This window comes from Peromyscus californicus, unplaced genomic scaffold (genome assembly GCF_007827085.1).
Source record: "Peromyscus californicus insignis strain IS unplaced genomic scaffold, ASM782708v3 Scaffold_9__1_contigs__length_137607984, whole genome shotgun sequence".
Taxonomy (NCBI): Eukaryota; Metazoa; Chordata; class Mammalia; order Rodentia; family Cricetidae; genus Peromyscus; species Peromyscus californicus.
Window position 1 is genome coordinate 115520659 of NW_026294617.1, and position 20636 is coordinate 115541294.

At 38.2% G+C, this 20636-nt stretch overlaps 1 protein-coding gene and 1 pseudogene across 1 annotated transcript in view; both read left to right on the forward strand.

Moving 5' to 3' along the window:
* The window catches only part of Eif4e (eukaryotic translation initiation factor 4E), a 38964-nt gene extending 22603 nt beyond the window's left edge, over nucleotides 1-16361 (forward strand). The window contains exons 2-7 of the mRNA XM_052730347.1: nucleotides 1460-1566; nucleotides 7711-7806; nucleotides 10338-10401; nucleotides 11108-11221; nucleotides 12717-12856; nucleotides 14529-16361. Coding sequence (XP_052586307.1) covers nucleotides 1460-1566; nucleotides 7711-7806; nucleotides 10338-10401; nucleotides 11108-11221; nucleotides 12717-12856; nucleotides 14529-14643 — 636 coding nt within the window. The 3' untranslated portion in view covers nucleotides 14644-16361. The remainder of the gene's footprint in view (nucleotides 1-1459; nucleotides 1567-7710; nucleotides 7807-10337; nucleotides 10402-11107; nucleotides 11222-12716; nucleotides 12857-14528) is intronic.
* LOC128106778 (uncharacterized) lies at nucleotides 11312-11408 on the forward strand (annotated as a pseudogene).
* Nucleotides 16362-20636: the final 4275 nt, after the last annotated feature.

The following is a 20636-nucleotide window of genomic DNA, read 5'->3' on the forward strand; positions in this document are numbered from 1 at the left end:
TGAGTATTCATTACTTCTAGTGTGAGGTCTTTTGGCGTATACATCTCTTTGCATGGGTCAGTTGAAAGCTGGTAGTTGGACTGGGAGTGTAACTTGGTGTTGCCTCATACACACAAGGCCTTAGGTTTGATGCCCAGTGCTGAGGAATGTATACATTAAATAAAAATATTAAGAATTGAAGCTGAGGGGCTGGAGAGATGGCTCGGCAGTTAAGAGCACTGGCTGTTCTTCAAGAGGACCCAGGTTCAATTCCCACCACCCACATGGCAGCTCATAACTGTCTGTAACTCCAGTTTCCAGGGGATCCAACATCATCACACAGACTTACATGCAGGCAAAGCACCAATGCATATAAAATTAAAAATTTTTAAAAAGAATTAAAAACCTACAAAAAAAAAAAAAGAATTGAAGCTGAGAGATGGCTGAGCAGTTAAGAGCACTCACTGGCTGCTCTTTCAGAGCACCCAGGTTCTGTTCCAGTATTCATGTGGCTGCCAACAACAGCTTGTTCTGGCCTCTAGTAAGCATTGCATTCTTGTGATGCACACACATACATTCAGGCAAAGCACTCATATATATAAAAAATAAATAATCTTAAGAAATAAAATCTGATAACCAAATATTGTTAAAGTGAGTATGTGCATGCGTATGTGTTTAGCTTTTGTTTTAGCTTATACTGCCTTTCTTTGGCTATTTGTAACTGTAAGACTAGTTTATGGCAGGCTGAGGAACAGCAAGGGGCAAAATGGTGACTACTTTAAATTATTCCCAGGCTCCTTTTTCATAGTTTTGGTGACAATATTAATTATACCTTGCCTAAAAGAAGAATAAAGTCTTAAGTCTAAGAATACAGTTCCACCTTCTTTCATTATTGCCTGTTGAAAATTCCAAACAGCTATTCTTTCAAGTAGTGAGTCTGACACGAAGTTATGAAGGACTCTGTATTGCTGACTTGATCACTTAAAAAACTGCTTTTTTTTAAAAATTGTTTTTCATTATATCAATATAGTTGTTACAGTTGCCAAAATATAGCTATAAACCTTTCCCCAGTCTACCTCCATAACATAGAGTACTTCTTTACTTTTTCTTTGTGGACTTGGGAATTGAACACACTGTCCCACGCATGCTAAACATATGCTTTACCACTGACCTATGTCATTAACCTTTATATAATATTTTAACATTAAGAAAGTTGGATCATTGAATTTTATCCATAATCTCTGATGATCTAAAAAATGTGCAAATAGGAGGGTAATGATTTTTATAAAAATCACTTAAATTTGAGAAGCCTTTTTGTCTTAATGAAAAGCTAGAGTGGTCTGATTGTCCTAGAGGTTGGTCTGTTGTCTACTTTGTGAAAGTATGTGCTCTAATTCATTGTGTCAAACTTGTTTATAATATTGCTGTTGTGGTTTTGTTTAAAAACCTTAAAATCCTACTTTATATTATTTTCCACTAGGAAACCACCCCTACTACTAATCCCCCACCTGTGGAAGAGGAAAAAACAGAATCTAATCAGGAGGTTGCCAACCCAGAGCACTATATTAAACACCCTCTACAAAACAGGTAAGCTTTCTGACACAGGTAATAAGGGTGTGGTGCCCAGAAAAGTTAGATATGACTGGTTTTAGATATATACTCTCAGGTACCTGCCCACAGGGACTTTTGTTAAGGGGAAGGAATGCCTCTGGAGGATATAGTCATAAAGACAAGACAGAGTGGAGGGCCACAGGAACCAGGAACATGGCTTAGTCAAGGTTTCACAGTCTCTATTGGGTTGGACAATTAAAATAATCCTTGCTGACTTCAGGGAGGGTTTTTAGTAAAGTGTAGGTGAAGAAATGAGAAGTTGGGGCATTTGAAAAGTGTATAGGACCTACAGAGAGCAAGGATGGGCAACGAAGGCAGATTGAGAAGGGGAGAGGTGGGGGGTGTGACGATTAGAGGAGGTTGGTGTGGTGAGACAACAAGCTAGGAGAGGGGAACAAAGGTAGAAGATGGATGTGGTCCTTAGAAGGTTTTCTCGAGCTTCACCTAGACCTGCCAGTCGATGTCTGGTTTAGTTACTGCCTTTTCAGATTATGTAGAGAAAATCATTTTTACTTCACTGAGAACTGATGGTGGGAAGAACATGGAAACTCAAAATGTACATGAAATGTAAATGAACCTGGAGAAAAGTAAACTGGAACTGATTTCTGAGGGTCCAGTTTCTTCCTAGTTTCTATATGTTTGCCTGAGGCAGATTTTCTTTTACTGAATTTACTTTGAAAGCCTGCAGGCCTATTTGTAATTTATTGTTATATTTTTGTCCTTCATTGTCATATTGTTGACATACTAAAATGATAGTTAAAATGTAGCTGATAGACTTTTTTCCTAGGAGAGACCCTTTGATTTCAGTGTATCCCTCAGTGAGGAACATAATTAATTCTATATGATGGTGAGGATTGTCATTGTCTCTAAATGGTCTTTCCTTAATAAGGTGTCTTACGAGTAAAATAAGTTGAAGACTAGGGATGTAGCTCAGTAGTGGAGCGTGTGCCTAGCAAGTGTAAATCACTGGGTTTGGCACTCAGTTTTGTAAAAACAAACCATACATAAAAAGGATTCAACAGGACTTGATAAAATTCAGGGGACAGCAGAGCACCTAAATCCTTAGGTTCATTTTTGCCCTTTCCCTGGTATTTTATGAACTCCAATGCTAGGAGTTGGAGCTCAGTAGTTACAGGCTCAGGCTGCTCTTGCAGAGGACCCAGGTTGGCTTCACAGGACTCAGGTGGCAGTTCACAACCATCAGTAGCTCCAGTTTCAGGGGATCCAATCCCACCTTCAAGCGTCCATGGGCACCAGATATTCACATGATGCACAGACATACACTCAGGCAACACACGTGCATGCGCGTGTGTGCGCTTGCACACACACAACACGCAGAGAGCTAATTCTACCATTTTGTCGTCAGAACACAGTTATTAGTTGTGCTGTCATTATGGAGAGAGGTAATCCAGCACACCTTCAATACTCCAAAGAAATGTGAGATCATGGAAAAGTATAAACAGATTTACTCAATCCTCATGAGATCGCTAAAGAGATTTCAGTTTCTCTATAAGGTCTAATCTTTTTTTGTAAAGTATGCCATTTGGGAAAATACTGTAAAGTGCTTTTTGATACTTGAATCATTACTGACTTACCATAAATTTGGTAGTTTCTGTGTTTTCTTATAAACCCTTAACAATTACAGGATTTAATGATGAGTGGGGGACGGTGTATATAAAATAAGCGTGTTTGCTTTCTCTGGTAGTGTGTTTGCCTTCCTCCTCTTTGTTAGAGGTGCTGTATATGATCCAGAGCTCTGTGTGTACCCACCTGAGCATGAGTTGTTGTGACCACATGGGTGCCGGTCTGAGGTCGGAAGTGAGGTGTGCTTACTAAGTGTGTACTTCTCTTGAAGTTTCAGAACATTTCCATACTCTTTACCATCCATTCTGTGTTTTTACTTGGATCCTTTTTTTCCCTTTTGGATTATCTTTCAAGTTGATTTCTAGACATTCAAATAGTAGGGATATTGAATCAGTAAAATGCAGTTCCAGTTTACTTTTATTAGGTTCTCTGGAATTATATGTGATTTGATTTTAAAGGATTTTAATATTTATGTAGGCAAATATCATTTTCCCCGTGGCTTCTGTACTTTTTTTTTTTTTTTTTCCTTCAGTTTTTCAAGACAGGGTTTCTCTGTAGTTTTGGAACCTGTCCTGGAACTCAGTCTGTAATCAGGCTGGCCTCGAACTCACAGAAATCCACCTGTCTCTGCCTCCCAAGTGCTGGGATTAAAGGCATGCGCCACCACTGCCCAGCTTCCTCTGGATTTACTGTCAGTCTTAGTAAAACATTACCATGTAGTAATTTAAAAATAAGTATATGCTAATATCTTTATGATTATATCACTTTGTTTTCAAAAATTTCTCAAATGTTTGATCTTGTGACCCCTTTTCACTTAAAAAAAAAAATCATTGTTTTATGTATATGGGAGTGTGTTGCCTTCAAGTGTATGTACCATGTGCATGCAGTGCCTATGGAGGCCAGTGAACTACCATAGGGGTGCTGGGAACCAAACATGTTTCCTCTGCAAGTGCTATTTACCATTTAGCTTTCTCTCCAGCCCCTCCTTTTAAACTGTTTGTTTGCTGTTGTTGTTTTTCCAGACAGGGTTTTGTGTAGCCCTGGCTGTCCTGGAACTCTGTAGACCATGCTGGCTTCAAGCTCACAGAGATTCACTTGCCTCTACCTCCCTGCTGCTGGGATTAAAAGCGTGTACTAACACACCTGGCTTTTGATTTTTGTGTTCCCGTTTAACTATATTCTTACAGTAATGCTAAGACATGACATTGGAATCCATTGGCTTTTCTTATATTTGGAACAGATCCTTTACTTTTGTAAGATTCTTTTTTTTCTTTTTTTCTTTTTGGTTTTTCAAGACAGGGTTTCTCTGTGTAGCTTTGCACCTTTCCTGGATCTTACTCCGTAGACCAGGCTGGCCTCGAACTCACAAAAGATATGCCTGCCTCTGCCTCCCAAGTGCTGGGATTAAAGATGTGCACCACCACCGCCCAGCTTGTATGATTCTTGTAGCATGATTTTTTGGTTACTCTGAGAATAGTCCAGTGAATTATGCAGACCTTAAAAATGTGGACACATTTCATTTAAAGCATCAAATATCACCTCTAAACTTATCAGAAATGCCATTGTTTTGTGAAATTGTCAAGCTTAGTGCAACAGATGCAAGCTTTCCATAATTACAATTATTAACCTGAATATTCATAATTTTAAGTAATAGGCTTATTCTTTTTTTCCCCAAGAAATAAGTGTAGTTTATCGGTTTTTCAAGTGAAATTGGAAGAAAATATGGCTCATTTGTATCACCCTTCAAAACAGTATTCTGTTAAACAGTAGATGTGTTTTACATGTAGACTATGTAAAGGACATGTAAACAGGTAGGAATTTAGTGGGAAAGGTGCTTATACTGTAGCCCACCATAGTTTGGCACTCACTAGGCAGCCTAGGATTGCTTTCGGTGGTTCTCTGGCAGCCCATTGAGGTTTTGGAGTGGAGTTAGGTTTGAGCAACCATATGCAACTGAGATCATCAGTTTTGTAGGCTTGGCTGTACAGCTTCTGAGGCTGCAAGTCCCTTAACTTGAAAATATGCATTTCAGAGTGATCTCTAGATTATACTACCTCACATAGTGTAGACACTCTGAATGGTTTTTCACTTGTATCGTATAGGAAAGAATCCTGTTCAGAATGGGTGTAAGTGCTTTCTTCCAAATATTTTCTGAGGTTGCTTGAATCTGAAGATGTGAAACCTATGAGTACCGAGAGATGACGGTATTATATTTCAGAGTGTAAGAATTTATTACCATTCGAAACTACAATGTGAGCCACAGTCATCCTAGGGTCCCCCCTGCTATGTAGCCTCCCTGGTTCTGTGGGTTGCAGTCTGATTGTTCTTTGCTTTATATGTAGAATCCACTTTGGTTTTACTTATTTACTGGGCAAGCCTCAATGAAACAGTTCACCATTAGGATAAGAATTTATACTGTATCAAGCTGATAATAGAAAAATAAAAAAATAAATACAAAAATGGTTTTCTATTAAAAAAAGTAAAAAGTAAATATATAAAAAAAGAAACTACAGTGTGTGTGTGTGTGTGTGTGTGTGTGTGTGTGTGTGTGTGTGTGTGTAAGTAAGGCTTCTATAAACTATATATTAGGAATAAAACTTTTAGCCAGAAGTATACACAGCTATATAGAAATCATCATACATTGTTTCAAAGTATATCTGTAGATCAATTTACTCAGCTTATTTATTTTTTTTTAGTGTATTAGACTACAGCATCACATTTAATGTTTTTCCCCTTCTTTGTGCCCTCTTTTTCCTTTTAGCTAATTTCTACTGTCTTGTCCTTAAATAGTTGTGCTTTCTTAACTGCTGTCATATTATTTTGTATACTATAATTGTCTGTTTTGCAGAGAATCTGTTATGTAGTTGATATACAATGCTATTTACTTTTAATTGTGGGGCTGAGGATCAAACCTAGGCCCTGACATTTGCTAGTAAAGCACTATTTCCCCAGTTAAAATGTATACTTTTTATGTGAAAACTATTGTTTGCTTTGTAATAGAAACTGCCATTTTATATTCTTCTAAATGTATGTAATAAAGTACAAATAACAATTTATCTTACCTTTTAAAGTTTATTTATTTAAAATTTTAGATTTATTTTTACAAGTATGGGTGGGTGTTTGGCCTGCATGTATGATTGTATACCGTGTGTGTACAGTGTCTGGAGGCCATGTGGGTGCTGGGAATTAAACCTGCGCCACCACTGCCCGGCTTCCTCGTGGCTTCTGGATTTCCTGTCAGTCTTAGTAAAACATTACCATGTAGTTAGTTTAAAAATAAGTATATGCCGGGCGGTGGTGGCGCATGCCTTTAATCCCAGCACTCGGGAGGCAGAGCCAGGCGGATCTCTGTGAGTTCGAGGCCAGCCTGGGCTACCAAGTGAGTTCCAGGAAAGGCGCAAAGCTACACAGAGAAACCCTGTCTCGAAAAACCAAAAAAAAAAAAAAAAAATGTATATACTAATATCTTTATGATTAAATCACTTTGTTTTCAATAATTTCTCTGGGTCCTCTGAAAGAGTAGGCAGAGCTTTCAACCACTGAGCCACCTGACAAGCCCCTCTTAACCTTTTAAAACCTACAGCTTAGTAATTGGTTTGCATTCACCTATTTTCATCTTTAAAAAATGTATTTTAGCCGGGCGGTGGTGGCGCACACCTTTAATCCCAGCACTCAGGAGGCAGAGGCAGGTGGATCTCTGTGAGTTTGAGGCCAGCCTGGACTACCAAGTGAGTTCCAGGAAAGGCGCACAGCTACACAGAGAAACCCTGTCTTGAAAAACCAAAAAAAAAAAAAAATAAAAAATAAAAAATGTATTTTAGAGCCAGGCATGGTGGCTCATGCCTTTTGTCTTAGTATGGAGAAAGGCAGTGGTCTCTTGAGTTTAAGGCCAGCCTGGTCTACAAAGAGAATTTCAGAACAGCTAGGGCTACACAGAGAAGTCCTGTCTCAGACCTCCTTCACCCTCCCCATTGTATTGTATGAAATTATTTATTTTTGTGTATATATGTCTACATATGTAAAGATTTTCATGTGTCACAGCACAAATATGAGGTCACAGGACAAACCAAAACTGACTTTTACATGGGTTCAAGTTGTCCAAACTCAGTCACCAGGCTCCCACTGTAAGCGCGTTTGCTGCTGTGCTATTTCCTTAGCCCCTTTTCATCTTGTAAACTAAAACTAGTTACTTAAAGAAGTTGCCAGCACCATTCTGTCCAATCCTTGGCATGACTTTTGTTCTCCGAATCCGACAACCTTTTGATACCTCATGTAAGTGGGGCCATAGAGTAGTGTGTGTGTGTGTGTGTGTGTGTGTGTTGGGGGTAATATTATTTCACACAGTCCCATGTCCTTGGACTTCTTATTGTACTGAGTGTCACAATTTCCTCTTTAAGGCTTATTAGTTTTCCATTCTATGTCAGTACTACATTTTCCCGTGATTTTCTTACTGATGTACACTTTTACCTTTGACTGGTAAATAAATCTGTGAATATGAGTAAACAACTTTTTTATATGCTGGCTTTTTATTTTTAGGTGGGCACTCTGGTTTTTTAAAAATGATAAAAGCAAAACTTGGCAAGCAAACCTTCGATTGATCTCTAAGTTTGATACTGTTGAAGACTTTTGGGCGTAAGTAATTTTATTTTAAGTTGTATAATTTTTTTCATCTTACATCATTCACAAAATGAAAGATGAAGTTCATTTGTCTCCTCACAAATGTTTGAATTGGTGATTATGCTTTATTATACATTTTTTGGTAAATACAAAAGCCCTATGTTTGATGTCCAGCACCCCCACAAACAACAAAAAGGAAACAGGTTCATTATGGTTAGCTCTTGAGGTTTGCAGAATCTCTATTCTGCATCTTCCTGTGAGAATCCTCTTTTATTGCCTTGGAATTTTGACATTTTTGGAATTTGTTCCACTGTGCAGTCACCTAGATGTATTTGTGTCATAACTGGGTACTAGAGAGCCTTCTCTCTGCAAACAGTTTTCAGTACAATAGCTGGAATTCTTCTGCTCAGGTGTCAAAAGGTGAAGTGATTAAAATTCAGAGACATGTCAAGAATGATGGTGTCTCTGATGGTAGTTCATCAATTTTATTGTAATTTGTAAAGGAAAGAGTAACTGAATTTATTTTAAGTTTAGTTTGCAGTTTAGGAAAAAGTTGACTTGGAATCATAAACTTTTATAAGATTTAAAAATGGAATATGGAATATAAACTGCAAGTCTTTTTTGAAAAGTGTGTGTTTGTTTGAGACAGGATGTAGCTGAGTTGTTGAGGATGTCCTAGCATTGTAAAACTTGCCTTTAACTCCCAAGGCATAGCAGACATACACCACCCATGCCTTAGAAGCTTTGAAATCGATTGTTTTCTGAGGATCAAATTCAGAACCTTAAATATGATAGGCAAGTGCTGTACCATTGAGCTGCATTCCAGCTCCTCCAAAGTTAGTCTTGATTTCCTTGGATAATATATAGGGAAATAGTATTTGAGAATATGAAAGGCAAAATTTTAGAGAGCCTTGAGTTACCTCGAAGTTAACTAGTCTGTATATTTATGTTTGGTTTATATACATGCTGAATTTAGTGATTCTTAACATTTTTATGTAAGTCCCTAAGTCTGTTTGCTCACACAAAAGAATGGATTGTAGTCATATAATTCATAGCTGTATGTTTTTTCAAGGGCACAGTCAATTTTCAGTGTATTTCTAATGCTTGGCCTATAATAGACATTTGATATACATTGCATCATTGAAAAAGGCAAAGTATAGAATAAATAAAACTGTTGAATTCACTTTTTTTTACTAAGAACATTCTGATATTTTCTTTTTTATGATACAAGTATATTTAACTTTTGCTAATTAATAGAGGTAGTTGTCTAGTTAATTGGAGTTATTGAAATCATCAAATGGTTTTTATACTCTAATTGTGTTTACTCCAAGACTCTTGAGTAACTGTGAAGCCTTTGCACACACAAAAAGAAGCTCTAGTTTCCTACTAAGGAAAAGAAGGGTCTTGAACCCCACCTTCAGTCACATTTGCACTCAATGTGGAGTGTTCGGCTTTTAAGTTTATATAATTGTGTTTCTACCTTGTCCTCTAGTTAGTGTAAGCGAAATCATTGGGTACTGTAACTGAGAGACTGGAAAGAATCCTTTTCTTTTTGTACATATTAGGCTACTTCTTTATTTCTTGTTCCTTTCTAGCAGATTTTGTATGAACAATACTTTAGTCCATTTGGTTTAATCTAGTCTATGTAATCTTAAGACTCTTGGGGTTGTGGTTTGGGAATAGTGAACCATTAGATACCTTGTTCATAATAATATCTTATTCAAGCCAGATTATACTGTATAATGTGATAAGAAAGAATTTTTTCTTAAAATTATCTGAAATATTCCTAGACAAAGTTAAAGTCAGAACAGGAGAAGATGCCTCATATAATACCATTGAAGGTTTGCAGACGTGTAGCTAAGATAATCTCTGCAGTCTGATGTTGGAGATAGGCAAATACTGTTACCAATGTTTAAATCAGTTTTACTCTACAAGAGATAAGTGATAATGGTCTTCTACCTTCAGACATTGAATATCAAACATCTCAAATACTGTTCCATGGCTTAAGTATTTGGGAAATAGCTCAGAAATACAGGTCCAATTGTTGTTATATGGCTGTGAGCCTGGTATGTGTCCGAGGTCCCCCAACATGCATGTGCTGACTGGTCTGGAACCATTTTTGGAGTTGGAGAACCACTGTTGTGTTTACATACAGTTGGACACTTGCTGGGGTGATAATGTTGATTGAACCATGCAGTCTGGTGGTTTATTTTCATTTTCTTAAATACAGATGTATGAAATAACATGTATTAAATATTTTTGTTAGAATAGAATAAAGTCATTTGAGATAGTTCTTTGTAGTAATTTACATTATAAATTTCTTTGAATGTAATCATTATTTAGACCTGTTTTGTCCATTTCAGAAATTAGAGTAAAAAAAGAAAAACAAATATACATGAACTTCTATGTTTTTTCAAATTTTCCAAATGTGTGTGTGTGTGTGTGTGTGTGTGTGTGTGTGTGTGTGTGTGTGTGTGTGTATGTATGTAAGCACCCAAATCCTGCATTACATATTATGTTTTTAATTATTATTTTCTTTTACCTAGTCTATACAACCATATCCAGTTGTCTAGTAATTTAATGCCTGGCTGTGACTACTCACTTTTTAAGGTATGCCTAATCAACAATTGTTTATATTTATTACAGGACCAGACCATTCAGGTATTTGTAAAAACTGGCCATAAATTCAGGCAGTTGGCTTTACCAGGCTTGAGTACAGTATTCTGGTGTGACTTAGTTACTCATGGGCACATCCTGGGATTGACTTTGAGCCTTGCTAGTCCTGTGCGGCCCTTCCTGGGTATACTTGAGCAGACTGACTTTGTCAGCTACTTTTAAACCCATGAGATATTTATAAACAGACCTAGGTGCTAGGATAGGACATTCATTGGCTCATATGAAATAATTTTTTTTTTTTTTTTTTTTGGTTTTTCGAGACAGGGTTTCTCTGTGTAGCTTTGCGCCTTTCCTGGGACTCACTTGGTAGCCCAGGCTGGCCTCGAACTCACAGAGATCCGCCTGGCTCTGCCTCCCGAGTGCTGGGATTAAAGGCGTGCGCCACCACCGCCCGGCTGAAATAATTTTTAATGTAGCTTCTAAAAGGTGTCTGCTTCTGAGGATTTTAAGACTCCTCAGATGAAGTCGAACCTGGAGATTTGGTAGTTAGTGATGCAGTGGTTCTCTTCCGTAGTCGCATGCCTCTGGCACGTAATTCCTGTGAACTTTGAAAGGCTGTACCAACGGCAGGGGTGTAGGGAATAAAGGAAAGTTGTCAGTGCTGTTGCTTGAGGGTTCTAATTGTGCTCTTACTTTGTAGGATGGTATTGAGCCGATGTGGGAAGATGAGAAAAACAAGCGGGGAGGACGATGGCTAATTACATTGAACAAACAGCAGAGACGAAGTGACCTCGATCGCTTTTGGCTAGAGACAGTAAGGCTTTCAAATTATAGACCAGCTTTGGGATGTTATTTTCTTTGGCTTGTTCAGGCTACCTGTTCTAGAAAAGTCCTTGTGGTGCTCACATGGCATTGTATATGCTAAAATCGGAACAAAATAGAAATTAGTATGGTCCTTGTGCAAGGATGACATGCAAATTCCTGAAGCATTTTATGTTTTTTTGGATGCATATGGAAAGTAATGTGTTAAGCAAAATAAGCCAAACTTGGAAAGAAAATTCTGGCATGTTTTCTCTCATATGTGGAACTTAGGTTTAAAATACATATGTGTGTGTGTTTTTTTTTTAATAATGTGTGTTTGTAGATCATGAAACTACTAACCAGACCTAATGAGGTGGGAAATAGGACAGTGAATAGATGTAATGGGAAAGTACAAGGATGGACTAAATGGGAGAGGGTGGGGAGTGGAAATGAGAACAGTGTGATGACACAGTGTGAAGGTGCCATGGTAAAACCCACTACCTTTTAGACTAATACAAAAATACCTATAAAATAAAAGTACGTCAAGGAAAATGAAAGGAAGTTCTTAGGTGTTGTGCCTAGGTGTGACCTTTCCTGCTGAATAATAATCACCAACCCTTGCTCTCTAAAGGTAATGTTTGACTACATAGCTGTTCTACTGTCTCCAACCTTTGAATGCTGTAGTTCTAGAAGCTGTAGTTCTAGAAGCATTGTGCTGTTGGGCAAAGACTTTTTTTTCTATCATGTGAATATCATATACAAGTGAGTCCCATGAATGATTTTTATTATTCTATAAGTCAGATAAAAAGTGATTGACATTAACTCCATCTTCTACAATCAGCTGTACTAACAAATCTGATCAGATAGATGGATATTAATGAGATCACTTTTGTGTGTGCCCAAAAAAGTTTGCAGAAAAAGTTAAAACATTTGAAGTTTTTTTTTTTAAGCCAAGGCAAAAAAAACAATATGAGTAAAATTCAAACATTTTAAAAGTCAGTTCTCTTTTTCTTTTTCTTTTTTTTTCCTGGAGCTGAGGACTGAACCTAGGGCCTTGTTCTTGCTAGGCAAGCACTCTACCACTGAGCTCAATCCTCAACCCCAAAAGTCAGTTGTTGAGTTGGTCTGTGGCTCCACAGTCCAGAGTGCTTGCTGCCAAGTCTAACAACTTGAGTTCAATTCCCAGGACTTACATGGTGGAAGGAGGAAACCTTAACTACTGCAGATTGTCCTCTTCCTTCCATTGGTTTGCCATGGCATGCATGTCCTGTCTTCATCCCCAACAAAACAGCAAAGAATCAGTTCTTTTTATTTTCTATCAGCTTTGGTTTTTGTCTCTAGCTCAAGATGACTTCAGACTATCAATGCTGCCTCTGCCCGACCAGTTTAAGAAGTCAACTCTTGATTTAAAGTAGTTTTACAACTGTACATCTAGAAAAGAGACCTTTGCTTTCTTGTACGATGTTGATGATGTGTTTAACGTAATTTGGACTTTTTTTTTTCTTTAGCTGCTGTGCCTTATTGGAGAATCTTTTGATGACTACAGCGATGATGTATGTGGAGCTGTTGTTAATGTTAGAGCTAAAGGTGATAAGATAGCAATATGGACTACTGAATGTGAAAACAGAGACGCAGTCACACACATAGGGTGCGTTTGCTCCACCTACCTACTTCTTTGACAGTATTGAGTTCGTGTGTGTCGTCCCCCCCCCCCCCCCAATATCAGTTTTGCTAGAATTCTCTTTGGTTATATGTAAAAAGAATCAAGTTTGATTCTAAGTGGGATTTATAAGAAGGAGATTCATTGTTGAATTGTCATTTCTCATCTTTTAGTATCAGTATTTGCTTATAGGAACATTGTATTTCTTGAAAAACAGAAATTAATGAGTTTGTTAAAGGTGTTTTATTATGTCTCAGTTTTAGAGGTTTTGGAATTGAAAACATTTAGCCTTAGTTTCTCTCTCTCCCTCTCTCTCTCTCCCCCTTCCCCCCTTCCCCCCTCTCCCCCCTTCCCCCTCTTCCCCCCTCTCCCCCCCTCTCCTCTTTCTCCTCCCTCTCCTCTCTCTCCTCTCTCTCTTTCTTTTTGGAGCTAAGGACCGAACCCAGGGCCTTGCGCTTACTAGGCAAGCGCTCTACCACTGAGCTAAATCCCCAACCCCTAGCCTCAGTTTTTCAAGGAATTTCTTTTTTGTTTATTTTGTTTTTCCCAACAGGGTTTCTCTGTAGCTCTAGAACTGGAACTCACTTCGTAGACCAGGCTGACTTTGAACTCACAGAGATCTATCTGCCTCTGCCTCCCAAGCGCTGAGATTAAAGGTGTGCATCACTGAGGCCCAGCTGAAAATAGTTTTTTTATGCTTTCAGTTGGGATAACTTCAACTACTTGTTGCTTTCTTTCTTTCTCTTTCTTTCTTTCTTTCTTTCTTCCTTCCTTCCTTCCTTCCTTCCTTCCTTCCTTCCTTCCTTTCTCTTTTTTTTGTAAATGCATATTTAATGGTAAAGTGTATATTAAGAAACTGTTACAATATCTTCTCATACTAGTTGCCAAATTAGTTATTTAAAAAAAAAAACCTATTTAGAAGAATTTTAATTAATTTCTCTTAATACTGCAGATTAGATCCTCTGATTTATATTGCTCATACTCATATACTTAATGCTATTTAGTACACACAACATTATGTTCTTAAAGTAATCACAGTGAATTTGAAAATTAGGTTGTGAAGTTATTTGTACATAGGCAGAATAGAATTCATATGTAAGAAATTCTCTCTCTCTTTAATCTCATGGATGCTGGGATTCCAGGCTTATGACACTACACCTTGGTTTTAACCTTTTAGATAGAGGAATGAAAGGAAATGTGTGCATATTATTTATTATTTTTAAATAAGTGAAATATATGTGTGATTATTTCATCATAGGTATTTATGGCTATAGATTTGTAAACTACCAGTGCTGTGAGCTCATAGACTGATCCTACTTTGTTAATTTTGCTAGTTATGCTGAAAGAAAATGAATATTTTGCTTTACTTCCTGTGAGCATTTTTTTTTTTTTTTTTTTTTTTTTTTTGGTTTTTCGAGACAGGGTTTCTCTGTGTAGCTTTGCGCCTTTCCTGGAACTCGCTTTGGAGACCAGGCTGGCCTCGAACTCACAGAGATCCGCCTGGCTCTGCCTCCCGAGTGCTGGGATTAAAGGCGTGCGCCACCACCGCCCGGCCCTGTGAGCATTTTTTATGTAAAGACTAATATATGAATTTATCAAATACTTTTTTAAAAACTTTTTTGAAGACGAATTAATGGTCCTTGTTTTCTTTGTCTTTTAGGAGGGTATACAAGGAAAGGTTAGGACTTCCTCCAAAGATAGTGATTGGTTATCAGTCCCACGCAGACACAGCTACGAAGAGCGGCTCCACCACTAAAAATAGGTTTGTTGTTTAAGAAGACACCTGAGTGTTCTCACAGGAGACTGCGTCACGCAATCGAGATTGGGAGCTGAACCAAAGCCTCATCCAAGCAGAGTGGACTGCACTGAAGTTTGATTCCATCTAAATGTTGCTAAGATATAAGAGAAGTCTCATTCGCCTTTGTCTTGTACCTCTGTGTTCATTTCTCCCCCTCCCCCTGCCCCCAATTTTTGCTAATATGTCCACTATCCCAATCAAAGAATTACAGTATACGTCCCCCCAGAACCCGCAGATGTGTTCCTGGCCCACACCATAACAGCTGGTTGGAATCACCATGACACACACATTTGCCTTTCCACAGTATTTGAAAAAGGACTTGCATTTCTGTTACCTTAGCAGGGAAAGATCTGCTTCTGTTCCACTCCGTGCAGGAGCGTGTTTTGCTGGTGAGAGTCTGAGTACAGTTTTCTAGCAACCTCGTTTCCTTTCCCAGCATTCTCCTTGCTGTCCTCTTGCTGATGGCTGCTAGAGTTTAATTTATTTGCTTCCCTCCTTGATAACATTAGTGATTCTGATTTCAGTTTTTCATTTGTTTTGCTTTTGTTTTTTTCTTCATGTAACATTGGTGAAGGATCCAGGAATATGACAGAAAGGTGGAATAAACATTAAATTTGTGCATTCTTTGGTAATTTTTTGTTTTTTTGTAACCACAAAGCTTTGCTACAAATTTATGCATTTCATTCAAATCAGTGATCTATGTCTGTGTGATCCCTAAACATAATTGTGGACTATAAAAATGTAACACCATAATTACATTCCTAACTAGAATTAGTATGTCTGCTTTTGTATCTTTATGCTGTACTTTAACACTTTGTATTACTTAGGTTATTTTGCTTTGGTTACAAATGGCTCAAGTAGAAAAGCGGTCCCATTCATATTAAGACAGTGTACAAAACTGTAAATAAAATGTGTACAGTGAATTGTCTTTTAGACAACTAGAGTTGTCCTTTTATTTCTCCATCTCTGTAGAAAGAATCTGTACTTGTATTGCAAGGCAGTCTCTTGTGTCTCCTTATAGTGTCTTCCCTATGCACAGCCCAAGTTTGGAGCACTAGTTTACTATTATGTTCATTACAATTTTTAATAAATTGAATAGGTAGTATCACATATGTAATTAAACTGATGTGGCTATCTTTTTTAATAAAGTTAAGGCACAGTTTTTCAGTCTTAGGTTAAATAATGTACTTTGAATATGTTAAAATTCATGAGAATTGGGATTTTGGTGTATCACCATTTGATAGGAACAGTGGCTATAAAAGTAATTGTTGACTTTGAGATGTTTTTACTTAAAGGCCAGAAAACTAGCATAAGGAGAGTATAGGGGAACATGTGTTAGGATTCTTAGTGTTATTATCTGAATAAAACAGAATAAACAAGTATTAAGAACTATTTATATTGGTCAATTGTTGCAGTATGGTTTTCTGTAAACTTGAAACCTTGATCTATTCTTTTCTTGTATCATTTTAAAGTAAATGAAGATATTTTGTCTGTAGTACACAACTGTATAGTTGAGATCCTATGAAATGAGGTGTGACTATTGTAGACCAAGGAGTAAACCGAACTGTGGTAGTAGCAGAATGGAAATCACTAGTTGAGAGGAAAATGTCTTTAAGTGGTAATTATTATGAATTCATCCTTTCACACTGATAAACTTGATAAAGATCCTCTAAAATAAATACGGAATCAATAGCATTGCATTTATTACAGACTTTTAAGATGTCCCACAGTTGCCAACTGCCTGCTCTCGGTGTCGCAAACAATCCCTATTCAGTGTTCTAGAAATATCGATGTTTATAATCTCAGCATTCTCTACCTAATGTCTACTATGTAAGTGTAGGTGATTCAGAGATGTTCCATCTTTTGACATTGCAGCATCATGTGGTTTGTGTTGGGCTGCATTCATAGCCATCTATCTCCTGAGTGTGAGGCCCAGGTTGGATACCTGAAACTGATGTATATAATGTATAGTAATGAAAGTGCTGGTGATGAGACTTGGTTACCAACAAATAGGATTCGAATAGTTGTATTTATTAGAGATGAATGCTCATATTCCTTTAATTCTAGAGTATAGTTCAATTGGTTTTTCTTTTTCTTTTTGGTTTTTCGAGTTGGGGTTTCTCTGTGTAACAGTCCTGGCTGTCCTGAAACTCTTTGTAGACTAGGCTGGCCTCGAGCTCACTGAGATCCGCCTGCCTCTGCCCCCAAAGTGCTGGGATTAAAGGCATGCGCTACCACTGCCTGGCTGAGTATAGTTCAATTGTAGAAAGTATCAACTTTAAGAAGTGGAGAAAGAATCATAAAATATAGTTTCAAATGTAAAAACATTTAATAGAATGTATTTTTGTAATAGAAAATTGAAATGATTTCTAATGGATGAATAATTGTAATATAGTTGGTCTTTCTTGTCAGATTTTCTTTGGGACTGCCAGCTCCCCAGTAATGACATAGAGACTTCTTATTAATTATGAAAGCTTGGCCTTTAGTTTAGGCCTGGGCCCAACTAGCTCTTATAACTTAAATTAACCTGTTTCTGTTAATTACGTTCTTCATGTGGTTTTTTACCCCCTCCATTTTGTGTGTCCGACTCCCTCTGTGTCTTGCTGGTGTCTACTACATGCCTAGATTCTAACCCTGAGTTCCTCCCTCCCTGGAAGTTCCACCTATTCTCTCCTGCTTAGCTGTTGTCCATTCAGCTCTTTATTAAGCCAATTAGAAGCTGCCTTAGGCAGAGACACATCATTACAATATACAAAAAGATTATCCCACAACATTGTAATGGATAAATTAATTCTACAGAAGGAGTTAGTGTGCACTCTGCAGGAATTAAATAACGACAACACTCACAGTACTGATGGTTAGGCAGTGTTCTAGTCACCTCACGGGCACATTGGCTGCATAGTATATGTAAGTATCACTTCTCCATTTTACAAAGGAAGAAACGTTTAATTTAATATTAAAGTTTTTGTTAGTTGTAAAGTGCATTTGAGTCCTAGAATTTGCTTTTAGGAGCCCTTAATCACATACTCAGAAGAGGAAAAGATCTAATAGGCTGTAGTAAGTTACCTCAGTTTTATTCCGCTGGTAAGCTAGGCATATAAACGTTTCTCCATTTTACTGCCTTTGGTAATGAAGCTAATAGATTGTTTTGTTTTGTTTTGAAAGACTGTGTCTGTTAACCAGCTGAGTTAATCACAAATGACCATGGCGGAAGTTACAGGAGTTAAAGTGTAAATGAATGTTTTTATTGGTGCTCTAAGTCATTGTCTGAGATACATGGCAAAGTATTCAAATTGGTAGGAGTCGAAGTTCTTGAATGCTGGTTAAATTAGTAAATGGCCTAGCATTGCAGGTGCATTCCTATAATCACAGTGCTGAGACAGAATGACCACAAGTTTGAGGCCAGCCTGGGTTACATAGACCTTTTTTCCAAAAGATAATGGCTAGGAACGTGCCTCCTTGTTGGAGTGCTTGCCAAGCATGTGCTAGGTCCTGTGTGTGATTGCCAGCACTGTCAGAAGAAAGATGATGAGCAGAGTGTTGAGTCTGTGCTAATGTCTATCTCGTTTCTCACAGACTGTCTTCAGTATTAAGTAATGTAGGGAAGAAGGCAGCTAATCCCTACATTACTTAGTTCTCCTTTGGCACTAATCCTCTATACAGAGTCAGAATGCAGGTCAGATTGGTGACTTCAACATGAAATACTAGCCACTCCTTGGGAACGAGTGTAGAAATTTTGAGTATCTAAAACCTTGCCCAGGATTTTATGTTGTAACCGTAAAGTGTGTGATCATTTCCCACTAATATAAAACAGTATATGTTTCACAGGATCATGTTTGACAGTCTGGGAGGTTAAGTCTTGGCCCTCACAGAGGGCCCTTGGAAGGCCACTGCTGTGCATTCCCTGGCACTTGCCACCCTCTAATCCTAAGGCAGCCTGTGGTGTGTGTCATAGCACCTTACAGCTAGTGGATTGGGTGTAAAGTTTGGGTTCTGTTGTACAGCATATTAAAGCACTGTTGTATCCTGCTTATTGTGAATTCCAAGTCAATACATCAGCCTCTTGCTAGCCAGGGCACAGCTGTAGACTTGGAGATCCTTGTGATTGGTCCACTGGTGCAAGTAGTCATGTGAAGGTGGCATGCATGTGATGACGTGCAAAAGGGGTGAATTTGAACTTTTTCATTTTGTCTTTTCTGACCTTGGAACTCCTCAGAAGTTTTGTACAATTCACTTGTCTGTTACTTTCCTGTCAGAACCCATGCACTAGAACAGGGTGTGCTAGGCCACTATTGTAAAGACAGTTTTAAAGCACTTTCAAAATAGATGAGAGTCTCCATTAAGTTCTCCAAATAACTTTTATTGAAATTGAAGAGGTTTTTTGTTTTTGTTTTTTTAAAAACAGGGCAGTTGTGGCACATGCCGTTAATCCCGGCACTGGGAGGCAGAGGTATCTCTGTGAGTTAAAGGCCAGCCTGGTCTACAGAGCTAATTCTAGGATGGTCAAGGCTATACAAAGAAACCCTGTCTTGAAAAAACAAAGCAAGCAAAAGACCTGGTTGTCTTGGAGAACCTCATATCCAACATTGAGTCTTCTAAGTGAGTCCCACTGTGGGAAGGTCCCAGCAAGCCAGGACGTAGGAATGCCAGGTTGCAACTCGGTGTTTTTTTTAAAAGATGTGTATGGGCACTTTGTCTCTGGTATGCATGTGTACCACACTCTGTGTGTGTGTGTGTGTGTGTGTGTGTGTGTGTGTGTGTGTGTGTGTGTGTGTGTGTGTGTGTGTGTGATACGTGTGATGCCTGAGGTGGTCAGCAGAGTGCATCTAATGCCCTGGAATTGGAGTTCTGGACAGTTGTGAACCACTGTGAATGCTGGGGACCCACTGGGTCTTCTGCAAGAACAGTTAAGTGCTATTGCCTGCTGGGCCATCACTTCAGCCCATGGCTCTTGTTTGATTAGGTGACAGTATTTGATTTAAGAAACAAAAAACTTGTAGTAATTTTCATTGTAATATTGCATTGATGTGTGTTTTGAAGGTAGCAGGTCTTTCTCTTGTCCCCAATTCCAAATACTGAACTCTGATTTTTAGTGTTTGACAAAACATGCCCACTTTTCTTTTCCTTACAGAAGGTAGGAGATATGTCCTGTGTGCCTTAATTTGCTCATTCCAAGGCATTTCTTGACTTTGTTGTAAGTACCAGATTTTTCTGTGCCATACACTAGATGTATGTATGTTTACATGTGGGCATTATTTCTTTTGGACATGAACCATCTTACTAAAATTATTTCATAATCTTGGACTCTTGGTACACATGGAAAGCAATATTTTTGTTTGCCCTGGTGTTAGTTTGAATTTATCTTTTAGTGCTGTGCTCCCTGTCTCTGCAGACCTTCACAAAGTTGTATCTTTATATAAGGAAGATAATTTACTTTGCTTCAGTAGTACTAATTACAGTTTTTTCTCTCTGTTACCCGTACCATGCTAGTCCTCACTTACGAACCTTCATCTGTCATGGGGTGTATGTCCCCCCCCAATGTATGTGTATACATTTATACCCTATGTTACCCTAAGCATGGCTGTGCCATGATTGATGAGAATATGCATTATTTAGGAGTTCTTGGGTCATTCCTTGTATTTTCAAGGCTCTCTGGTCCAGATGGCAGTAAATATTGGTATCAGTGGTTCTGCCTGGCAACCCATTTGTAAAAACTAAAATTCTATCTTGGAATGAAACTTATAAACGATAGTACTTGCATAAGCCTGGTTTTGTTTGTGGGTTTTCTTTCTTTTCCCTTTTTGAGCTAGGTTCTACATGGCCCAGAATGGCATTGAACTGATCCTCTTGCCTGGGCCTCCCGGGTGTTGGGATTACAAGTGTGTCCTAGCACACCTGCCTTACCTAGTCTCAATTTGCACAAAATTGTCATAAAACTCTTCTCACAGAGGCTGGGATTAAAGACACGTA